The 11857-nt window shown below is 46.2% G+C and overlaps 2 protein-coding genes across 2 annotated transcripts in view; one reads left to right on the plus strand and one right to left on the minus strand.

Moving 5' to 3' along the window:
- The window catches only part of USP34 (ubiquitin specific peptidase 34), a 220528-nt gene extending 219092 nt beyond the window's left edge, over window positions 1–1436 (plus strand). Inside the window, 1 exon segment of the mRNA XM_032292024.1 lies at window positions 202–1436. Within this exon segment, the coding sequence (XP_032147915.1) occupies window positions 202–809 (608 nt within the window). The 3' untranslated portion in view covers window positions 810–1436.
- On the minus strand, window positions 1358–11719 carry LOC116560578 (activator of 90 kDa heat shock protein ATPase homolog 2). The gene is made up of 9 exons (XM_032292025.1): window positions 11519–11719; window positions 9553–9743; window positions 7356–7441; window positions 5223–5337; window positions 4091–4179; window positions 3291–3407; window positions 2828–2929; window positions 2391–2442; window positions 1358–2275 (listed from the first exon to the last, which is right to left on the minus strand). Exons 1-9 carry the CDS (start codon window positions 11596–11598, stop codon window positions 2103–2105), a joined length of 1005 nt encoding a protein of 334 aa, XP_032147916.1. The 5' UTR covers window positions 11599–11719; the 3' UTR covers window positions 1358–2102.
- Window positions 11720–11857: the final 138 nt, after the last annotated feature.

The raw sequence follows: 11857 nt of genomic DNA on the forward strand, positions 1-11857 counted from the left end.
GTGAGCTGAGATTGCGCCATTGCACTTCAGCCGCCTGGGTGACAGAGCAAGACTCCATCTCCCAAAAAAAAAAAAAAAAATCTATGTTCAGCTGAACCTCCTAAATATGCTAGAAACAAAATTAACTTCCCATACCCTCCCACCCCCAAATGTGATCTTAATGACTTTGAGAGGTTTCTGTTTTGGTGTGTGTTTTCACAGATGATGAAGGGGCAACTCCCGTTAAAAGAAGGCGTGTTAGCAGTGATGAGGAGCACACTGTAGACAGCTGCATCAGCGACATGAAAACAGAAACCAGGGAGGTCCTGACCCCAACGAGCACTTCTGACAATGAGACCAGGGACTCCTCAATTATTGATCCAGGAACTGAGCAAGATCTTCCTTCCCCTGAAAATAGTTCTGTTAAAGAATACCGAATGGAAGTTCCATCTTCGTTTTCAGAAGACATGTCAAATATCAGGTCACAGCACACAGAAGAACAGTCCAGCAATGGTAGATTTGAAGATTGTAAAGAATTTAAAGACCTCCACTTTTCCAAGGATTCTACCCTCGCTGAGGAAGAATCTGAGTTCCCTTCTACTTCTATCTCTGCAGTTCTGTCTGACTTAGCTGACTTGAGAAGCTGTGATGGCCAAGCTTTGCCCTCCCAGGACCCCGAGGTTGCTTTATCTCTCAGTTGTGGCCATTCCAGAGGACTCTTTAGTCATATGCAGCAACACGACATTTTAGATACCCTGTGTAGGACCATTGAATCTACAATCCATGTGGTCACAAGGATATCTGGCAAAGGAAACCAAGCTGCTTCTTGACATTAGGTGTAGCATGTCTACTTTTAAGTCCCTCACCCCTACCCCCATGCTGTTTGTATAAGTTTTGCTTATTTGTTTTTGTGCTTCAGTTTGTCCAGTGCTCTCTGCTTGAATGGCAAGATAGATTTATAGGCTTAATTCTTGGTCAGGCAGAACTCCCAATGAAAAAACTTGCATCTTCAGTATACTTCCTAAAGGGCAATCAGATAATGGATATGTTTTATGTAATTAAGAGTTCACTGTAGTGGCTTTCATTTAATATGGCTGTCTGGGAAGAACAGGGTTCCTTAGCCCTGTACAATGTAATTTAAACTTACAGCATTTTTACTGTGTATAATATGGTGTCCTCTGTGCCAGTTTTGTACCTTATAGAGGCAGATTGCCTCCGATCGCTGTGGTTCTTATTATCAAAATTAAGTTTACTTGTATACGGAACAACCACAAGAAATTTGATTCTGTAAAGAATCCTCTTTAGCTGTGGCCTGGCAGTATATAAATGGTGCTTTATTTAACAGAATACCTGTGGAGGAAATAAAGCACACTTGATGTAAAAATAATTGTTTTATTTTTATTGACATGACTGATTGCTATTCTGTGCACTTAATTAAACTGATTGTGATGACTTTTCATTTGTTTACATACGTTGCTTCCGTCATCTCAGGTGAAAATAGTGAGAAAAATGGTGAATGAGAGGAAACACCCATTATCTGTTATTTCACTGGAAGTGTTACCAGCAGCCCACAAAATTAACGTGTCCCGATAGACTTCTCAATCCTCTCCACCACAAAGTGCAAAACCTCTAGGCAGGGAGAAGTGGAGCAAAACAGCCAGTTCGCCCTCACCTCAACATGCTTTTGAATGCAACATGCCACTGTTTTGTTTTACTACCTAAGATCTACACCCTTAAAAACCCTAAAGTAAAATAAAGGAATAGTATCAATATGCCATTTATTTTTTCTCATCTTGAACTAACAGTACAGCTGCAAGCAAGCTTGCTATAGGACAAACTTCAGCCTGGGAAATGTCAACTATCTGCACTCGGGGACTTGATCTGTTTTCAGAGGAACATCTATGGAAGGCCAGGTTAATACCTAATTTCAGGTTGCTACTTTTAACTCAATGCAGTATCTAGTTAGTTATAATAAAGAGTCAAACAATGCTTTAAATTGTATAATGTTCATAGATTTCATCCAATATAAAATAAATTAAGGATCCTTTAAAAAAATAGGGAGAGGTAAATGTGACACTTTTTCTACTTACAAAAAGTAATGCCTTATAAAAATCTTAACTAATTCAACAATTTAGGGGGGTCAGCTGCAGTAAACCTTTTATTTCTTCAAAATGCTGCTTCTGCCAACAGAATTTCATGTTCTCTTCTTTACAGACAGGAACTCCTTTACAGTCCAATTGTAATTCTGTTTGCCCTAGAGTAGGCACAAAATTCAGTGCAACCGTAGCATAGTGTTCTAAGAAGAAAAATAGGAACCTATTACTGCATTATAACAAGGAACATGTATATGAAAAATCTAGCCTTAGTGTTTTGGGACCTTTATACATTAAGAGCACTAATTAATAGCATACCTTCTGGCCAGTTCCTACATCTCCATTTCATGACGATCTTTTTGTTGGTTAACTGAAAAGAAAGGGAAATTCCACAGTTTAAAAAAAATGTTTTAAAACTTCCCACAACACAGAAAAACCAAATCCTTTCATTGAAACTCCTAAGTATGAGAAGAATCAAACAAACAACATATAGTCCCATCTCCTAGTTTACACATCAGCACCATTGATGATAACTGTCTTTTTGCCAAAATGTCTCAACAGTAACATCAGGACAGTAGGAATATATAATAATGTCATGAGTATAGCAACAGTAACCAGAACAGAGGGCTGCTGTTAAGGGTGAGACAACACAGACCTAGTGATTTCAGTGCTAAAAATAGCATGTACAAAGAGAATAATATTAACTAAAGTAAGAGTTAATCCCAGCTTGCTGCTTTAACCCTGAGTCTACTTACCAATTCTAGATATTCACCAGTGATGTTCCCATCAAACATTTGGAATTTCCCTCCCTTTTCAGCTTCCAATACAGCAGTCGACTTAGAAAACTTTTGCACCAACTAACCAAATAAGACAGATGGGTTATTCCAGACCACACTATCACATATTTTAATCTAATTATGAAGTATAAAATATACTATGGCTTAAAAATCCTAAACATGTAGCTTTTACTTACAGAAAAATAAAACACAAACTCTCTCTTCCCAGAGAAAACTCAAAGTAATGCTGACACATTTCCAAAAAATGCCCATCTTCCCTCCTATTATTCAGAAAATATGCTCAGACTTCCTGTCACCACCGTCTCATAACCTTCAATCAAAAACACGGCCACAAGAATGACCAAAAACCAGCTCCTGTTTTTTTGTGGTGTATTTTCTCCCAATGTCAGCATTTAAGATGCTAGCTTGGGGAGTTACTTACATCCTTCACAGTGAAGATGCTATACAGCTGCTCTACAGTTGTGTCAAACAGTTCCATCATGTGAAGAGCCACAGTGGGAATCCTTACACCCGGTGCCACTGGAGATGAGGCCTGAACCTGGAGAAGAAAGAGGTTCCAGGGAATGATTAGCATACCAAGAGATAAAGCTGCTTGGATTGAAAAAGTCTTTCCAGTGAAATATCAAATGTCCCAAATTCTGTACTGCCTATTCCAGACACACAAAAGCAGCATGAAAAGCCTTTTCAGCACCGCCAGTCCTGGCCTTTACTTTGGAAACAGAGCTCACTGTTCCTATAGCTCTTCAGCTCCGTTCCCAGGTTCTGACTGAACACCCCTAATCCTAGCTGCACTTGCAAATACAACCCTGAGCGGACACAAGACAACTGCACCTAAGACCAAAGGGTGTCAATTACACACCAAACACCCATTTATCTAAAATCTCCCAATCCAAAAGTCAGCAAAGAAGGTTCTTCTATTGTGCTGTATGAATTTCGAAAGTCACCTGGTTTTGCAATCCGTGGCCTACCAAAGAACACTACAACAGTCTTGAGTCAAATATCCCACAGAACGGCGTGTCTGTAACAGTTCTTCCATCAAGAATCAAAGTCTCATTTTATTTCCATATCAAAATGGCACATTGTAGAGGACCCACAGGAGACCCAAAGGTGGATAAAGGCCCTCACTGTCCTTCCCAGTTTATCAACACAAGGCTATTTGGAGCCCCGACTCAAAACATTTCCTTTACCCCTTCCCTACATTTTGGCCACCAGAGCTCATACCTGCAGGGTATTCTCACTCAGTTTTCTTTTACCAGTCAATTCCTGGGTTGTCATAGCTTTCGTCGGTAAAATCATTCCCATTGTAAATTCTTCAAAGAAACAAGGGAAGTGGTTTTAATGACCTTTCTCCTTTTAAGCACAAAGAGTAAGGTAGAAAACCCAAATCAGCATGTAAGAAAATAAAGAACAGATATTTATGAAAATAATTCCTATTAACATTTTGAGAATTTCAAGACCATTCCATATTTTTACATACAAAACTACTGATGATTAACAACGTGAGTTCCACAGCAACAAATGCCTTTTTTTCCCCCAGTGGCTTACTTTTATCAAGTTTTTGCTAAAACAGCAAAATTTTCCAAAGTTCTTTTCCAAACAGCTAAGTTTTATATGATTACTAATATCTTTGTGGCTCTAACCTCCTGTCAATTTCTTGTGAGAGTGACCACCACCTCACAAATCTTGTCTTCACAGTATTCAAACCTGTGAGCCAGCTACACATGCGCTCTGATGGAAGAGTGACAACCCCAAACCCATCTATGCCAACACCTTGACACTCAGGTAGTAGGATCCAAGGATGAGGTACAGAGATACAGGTACTGCTGGCCATCTTGCCTGGCTAACTTCTCTAATTTAGGGAAGGAGACAACAACCTCACTTCCATGCAATGTGGATATTATGTAGGTATATCTCAACTACACCTGTAATACCTGTAGTCACTTCCATCCATTCATTCATTCATCCAACAAAAGATTTATTAAGCACCTACTATGTGCCAGGCATTGTGCTAGATGCTGGAGATACAGCAGTGAACAAGACAGACACCTTCCATGCCCTCATGGAGCTTATAATCTACCAAGGAAGACAGACATTAAACAAGTAATTACACAAACAACTGATTAATTTTCATTCCAGAAAACTACGATGAACAATTCTGTAAGTAAAATAGTTCCTGCTGTGTACAATACTGATGATCACTAATTATGGTCTTAACCATGACTAGCTCTCAACTTCCAAACTACAATTTATTCTGAAGTATAAAGTTGCTTCTGGAGCCTCCAACCACAGTGCCGAGTATAACTTGGGTAAATAGAAAAGGGACCCTCTGGTTCACAAGGGATGCCTCCTTTACCCGTCTTAAGTGCCTTCAGGTAATCTCCAAGGGCCTCCCTGACCTTGGCGGTGCCTGCAGTTTTCATAAGATCCTTCAGTATATCCCCATCTCCTTTCTTTTTACTCACGTTCACCTACAAATCAGAAAAATACAAACCAAAGAAAAGGTCTGGTTTGATGTATTCTTACAATATTGGGTCGTATGGACGAGAGAACTGTGATGGTGAAGGAAGGAAAGAAGTGGATGTAAGAGATGTGATAAGGCAAAATTTTAAGGGTTTTTAATCCAGGGTCCATGATGGGATCGGTGGCCAAATCTTGCATGGACTTCATAGAATGTAAACCCCTTAATTTGCACACAAAATTGTGCATGTGTATGTATATAAATTCTACTGCTGATGTCCATGGCCTTCATGGGTTCTAGAAATTCACTGTCCAGTATGGTAGCCACTAGTCACATATGACTACTGACAACCTGAAATGTGGCTGGCCTGAATCAAGATGTGCTGTGTGAAATACATGCCAGAGTACAAAGACTAAATACCAAAAAAGAATGTAAAATACCTCATCATTTTTATATTAATTACATGCTAAAATCTTTTTTATATACTCAAATAAAATATATTAAAATTTCACCTGTTTATCTTTTTTTTTTTTTAAATAAGAGCTTGCATCTTGTTACGTTGCCGAGGCTACACCCAAATTCCTGGGCTCAAACAATCTTCCCCTTCAACCTCCCAAGCAGCTGGGATTACAGACATATGCCACTACGCCTGGCTTTAATTTTTAAGAGACAGGGTCTCCCTGTTGTTTAGACTGGAGTTCAGTAGCATGAATATAGCTCACTGCAGCCTCAAACTCCTCGGCTCAAGTGATCCTCGCACCTGGGCCTCCCACAGTGCTGGGATCACAAGTGTGAGCCACCGTACACAACTATAGCTTTAACTTTTTAAGTATGGCTACTAGAAAAAAAATCAAGTTATCTGTAACCCAGCCTTGGACTATACTTTTTTGACAGAGAGGAAAATTGGGAAAGGGAGAATAGTAGAAGACAGGCAGAGGGAAGGAAGAAGGGAAGGGAGAAGGGGAAGACAGGGAGAAGGAAGCATCAGAGGGCTTTGGGGATGTCTCTGGTATTCCCAGAAGAAAAAGAGGTGTCGATTTGAAAAAATTTAGTGTCCCAGTGCTTCAGTTGAGGTGGGCCCATCTAAGGAGTTTGTTCTGTAATGCTACTGAGAGATTAAATCTTAAAAACGAGCTAAACATTCTGTTGAAAGTTTCTTAGCCGATGGATCTGAATATAACAAAGTAGAATCTCAGGCCCTGAGCGGATGAACCACATAACTGAAGACAGAGGTCTGGGACAGCCCCAGCCTGTGGCACTCACTGTATAACCTTCAGGCCATAAGACATGCTGCTGGGCAGGAGTCAGCCTATCTTTGAAAGCCTTCATGTTAAATACGTTCAACAATCAAAACAGATCCTTTGTCAGACTATCTTGGTTTGAAAAATATAGCAGCTGTACAAATGGTCTCACCCCCAGAACCCAGCTTTCAGCCAAAAGGCGGCACTAACTTGAAGCCAAGCATGGCAGTTACATGAGGCTCTGTCTCCCAAGAGAACTAGGAGAGCCACAAAAGCAACATATACTAACTGGGTAGTTTACAAAAGCCTTTGAGGCATAAACAACAGAGAGACTGCAGCTGAAGGCTAAGACTTTTCACTGTTAAAGGGAAACAGCAAAGGTGCAGGAGACGAGAAAGTTGCATTCATCAAGCCATGCAAGCTGCCTGAGCAGTTTACAGTGCACAAACTGTCACATTTAACCTCACAATACCCCTGGAAGAGAATGTAACCCCTTTTCACAGATGAGGAGGCCAAGGAGGGTGCAGTCAGCTGCCCAGGCCCTTTGTCTGGTCTTCGGGGGAGCTCAGGGCTTACTGGTGCATATTCTCTTTCCTGCAACATTCCGGCTCCACACAACATGCTGCCCCCACAGTACAGCAATCCCTCTCAGCAAACAGGCCCTCCACAAGGCACCCGAACCACCACACAGGAACTACACAGTCTGATCAACACTATTTGAAATGCCCAATGTCTGCAGAAGCTTGACTAAAAAAAGAACAAAAGAAATAGAAACGTGATCACATACCTCAGTGTCATCTACTTCCTTTTCTTCAGAAAGATTGGGTATTTCAATCAAACCCTTGTGCTTCACACCAGATTCTTTAAGGATACCTAAAATGAGCAATGGGTTCTTCAATTATAATAAAAAGCAACAACTGGGCCAGGCACTGTGGTGCATGCCTGTAATCTCAGCACTTTGGGAGGTTGAGATGGGAGGATGGATTGAGCCCAGGAGTTTAAAAACCAGCCTGGACAACACAGGGAGACACCATATCTACAAAATAAAATTTTCTGGGCCTGGTGGCACACACCTCTAGTCCCAGTTACTTGGGAGGCTGAGGTGGGAGGATTGCTGGAAGGTCAAATTGGTTTTATGGAAAACTGCCCTGCCTCACTAAATGGCCCAGTCACCCTCACAGGGTTCCACCACTCCAGGGCCCCCATCGGAGTGGAGTAGCCACAGGAGAAAGGTCAGGCAGGCCACAGCCAAGGAGAGGGCATTAGGAGTCAGCAGCCCACCATCCTGAGGGGTATTTCTCTTCTTGTCACAGGGTATTTTTTGCCTGGGCAAAGCATGATAAAGGAGGACCCTGAAGGGGAGAAGCAGTCACAAAAGCGATGGGAGGACAGAAAGGGACAGTGTGTTCTGACACAGAGTGAGGGGAGGGAGGCTCTGGCTTGGGGACATTATGTGCAGATGCCATGCAGGTGGATTTCTCCCAGGAATAGAGTGTTACCTCCTCCCCAGTGGGTCCCAGCTGCCACACCAGAGACTCGCTGCTGAAGGAAAGCAGCTGGAGGGGTTAGGGCAAGCCCTCATAGTCTGTCCTCTGGCTGCTGCCTGGCTCGGTCTTATCTTGCAAAGGATTGAGCTGTTGCTTTGAGCCAAGGGAGATGGAAAAGACACAAAGCCCACAAGGTTCCTCAGGCCCTAGAGCCTGGTGCTGGTGGAGCAGGCAGGGGGCCTGACTGCCATGATCCAGTCAGCAGCAGACATGGGGGGTTGCAAGGGAGGCAAACTCCCAGCCAGAGAATCTTGTTCTGAGGCAGGGGGGAGGGGCTGAACACCCTGGTCCTCTAGCAAGGCAGCCAGCAGGGCAGAGGCTTGAGGCCAGCTCATGGACTGCTCTGGGACACAAAGTCCAGATAGGAGCTGACTCCTGGGCTGAGGCCCAAACCCCAACAGCACAGTCCTCCAGATCCTCCCTCACCTCCTCTTCCCATCCCCACATCTCCACAGCCTTGGCTCCCTCAACAAGGACTGAGTGTGCACATGCTGTCTGCCCAGCCAGGATCAAGGCACCACTGGTGAACTGAACCCACAGACCCCAAAAATAAACACACACAAAATGCCCAACAGCTGCTAAATGGAGAAAAAGGATGCAGAATATGCACCCCTGGAATATTAATCAGCTATAAAAAAGTGCTGCCACCTGCCACGACATGGATGACTCTTGAACACATTATACATTATGAAGTAAAAGAAGGCAGACACCAAAGACCACATCCTGCATGATTCCATCTATGTGAAATGTCCAGAGGCCAATCCAGAGAAAGTGGGTGAGGAGACGTCAGGGGCTGGGGAAGAGGAGGGCAACAAGAGAGACTGCTCATGGGGCTGGGGTTTTGTTTTGGGGTGGTGAAATGTTCCCAAATTGATTGTAGTGCTAGTTGCACAACTCTGTGACTATACTGAAAACCAGTGAATTATATACAATAAATGGGTGAATTATGTCTCAACAAAGCTGTTAAAAAAAAAAATCCCTGCACTAATGAAGGACAGGAAGATAGAGCAGGACAGTAACCAAAAACCTTTGTGAACCAAGTTTCAGTGCCTTGGGGAAAGATAAAGTAGGGAAGAAAGATGGCACAAGGCAGGGGTCTCCCAGGACGCAGAGAAATGGCTTCACTCAGGACAAAGACCTGAAGGAGGTGGGCAGCTACCTGGGGAAAGAGTGCCCAACGCCCAGAGACTCGTGTTCACAAGTGCGTGGCAGGGTCCAGGTGACAGCAATGAGCTCTAAGCAGCTGCGAGGGCTGGGAGAAAGGAAACCCCTATCCTTCTTGGACCAAGGAACTAAAGTGTGGCCAGTGTCAGGATCTACTAATGCTGATTCAGGGGCAAGTCAGTGCCAGACCCACAGAAGTTGCTGCAAAAACATTCGATGAATGATGAATGCACTTTGCCCCCAGCCCCACTAGTACTCTGAAGCTCCTGTTACCTTTCCAGCCCAGTTTGATGTTCCACTCATAGAAGAAAATCAGCTTTCCTTTGCGGCTGCTGCAGGAAGCCTCACCTTCCACCTGCTTCAGCTCGCTGATCTCACCGCGTCCAGCCTCATTCTCCACGACAATGCCCACCAGGAGCTCCTGGAGCTTCCCTTTGGACCAGCTGGTGGCATCCCGCTCTGTCCTGCCAGAGACCAGAAGGGCACAGTCGTGAATGGAACCCCCAGCTGGGATCCACCTTCCCAGCCTGGGTGCCAGGGTCATGTCCAAGCCCAGCCCAGATCAGCCTAAGTCCTCTCAAGCAGCCTCGAGACCTGCCACTCTGACGTGCTCCTCAAACCTTTCTACCAAATTACTTTCATCCTGCTCAATTCTTTAAGGTATTATTGTCCACTATGCAAAGTAGTATTCTGTTTTAAAAACACTGGCTTATTCAGGGGAGAAGGGTCTAGCTAGCTCCCCTACTGGAAATTGGCAAAAGCCTGGGCCACATGCAAAGTAGCAGTAAAGAAATAATCAGAATCAGGCCGGGCGCGGTGGCTCAAGCCTGTAATCCCAGCACTGTGGGAGGCCGAGGCGGGTGGATCACGAGGTCAAGAGATCGAGACCATCCTGGTCAACATGGTGAAACCCCGTCTCTACTAAAACTACAAAAAATTAGCTGGGCATGGTGGCGAGTGCCTGTAATCCCAGCGACTCAGGAGGCTGGGGCAGGAGAATTGCCTGAACCCAGGAGGCGGAGGTTGCGGTGAGCCGAGATCGCGCCATTGCACTCCAGCCTGGGTAACAAGAGCGAAACTCCATCTCAAAAAAAAAAATAATAATAATAATAATCAGAATCATGACAATACCAACTATTAAGTAAGTCTTCGCATATACATTGTCTCATGTAATCTTTCCAAGTAATATTCTCATTTTAGGGGATGGAAAGGAGCCGAGAGGACTGACATGTCCATGGGGCCAAGGCTAGGACACTAGAAAGCTCTTGGCTAAGCGTGGTGGCTCAAGCCGGTTATCTCAGCACTTTGGGAGGCCGAGGCGGGCGGATCACGAGGTCAGGAGTTCGAGTGCAGCCTGACCAACATGGCGAAACCCCGTCTCTACTAAAAATACAAAAATTAGCCAGGCGTGATGGGCATGAGCCTGTAATCCTAGCTACTCGTGGGGCTGAGGCAGGAGAATCGCTTGCATCAGGGGGTCGCAGGTTGCAGTGAGCTGCGATAGCGCCATTGCACTCTAGCCTGGGCGGCAGAACGAGACTGTTTAAAAAAAAGAAAAAAAAAAGCTCTTTCAGGGCCGAGGGCCCAAGCCCTCAGAGCTCCTCCGGAACAGCCAAGTCACGCTCCTTTGCGGACCGGCCTCAGCAACCCCTCGACCGCCTGGAGGGACCACAGCCCCGGCCAGAGGCGCAGGGCAGAGGACATCACTTCCGTAGATTCTCCCCACGCACCAGGTGAGGCGCGTATAGGAAGGAGAGCTTGTCGCACTCACCGAGGGCCCGGCTCGCGGGGCCGCCTGCGGGGTGGGCGCGAACTGAGATGCAAATTTCTGCTCTTTGCACTACGTTCCATACCCCCAGCCCCCAAGACATACCCTCAATCCAGCTCCCTTCTAACTCCCGGAAACATCCAGAGGGTGGGGCGGAGAAGGGAAGGCCCTAAGCCCACAGACGGCGAGAGTGGAAAGGTCTGTCGAAGTCACTCGGCCCAACCCAACTTTCAAAAAGAAGCAGCCGAAGCGTCCTGGGCCAGCGCAGCTGCCCCCGGGGGTCTCCGGACTCAAGGACGCTCGCGAGCCGAGAGGCGGAGCCGAGCTCCGCGTCCAGCAGCTGAGGAGAGGCGCGGTCCCCAGGCCCGCGGTCCCCAGGTCCCCGGCCCCGCAGAGACCCCAGCGCAGCCCCCGCCCTCCCGAGACCCCGGAAGGAGGAGGCCGCCGGCCGCGCCTCCCCGCCGGCCGCACCAGTGCCAGTTGTTCACGTTGGTCCCATCCTCCCGCTCCTCCACGATCCAGCGCGGGTCCCCTTGACCCCACTTGGCCATGGCTGCGCGGACTGCACGGCCTGGGCGGAGAAAAAGGAAAGGCCGGGGCGCCTGCGACTCTGAAGCCGGCGTTTCCGGCCGCCGAGCCCCGAAGCTGCGCCTTCGCAGCGCGCAGAAACTGCCAGAAGGCCCGGCCCACGGACCGGCCCCGCCCCGCCGCGGCAAGCCCGGGAGCCCCAGCCCTTGTCTAAGAGGCGGGGACGCGGGTCGGGGAGGAGGTCGCGGAGCGGGGCGGGGGGTCGGGGAGGAGGTCGCGGAG

This window comes from Sapajus apella, unplaced genomic scaffold (assembly GCF_009761245.1).
Source record: "Sapajus apella isolate SASKATOON/1434 unplaced genomic scaffold, GSC_monkey_1.0 scaffold26, whole genome shotgun sequence".
NCBI lineage: Eukaryota > Metazoa > Chordata > Mammalia > Primates > Cebidae > Sapajus > Sapajus apella.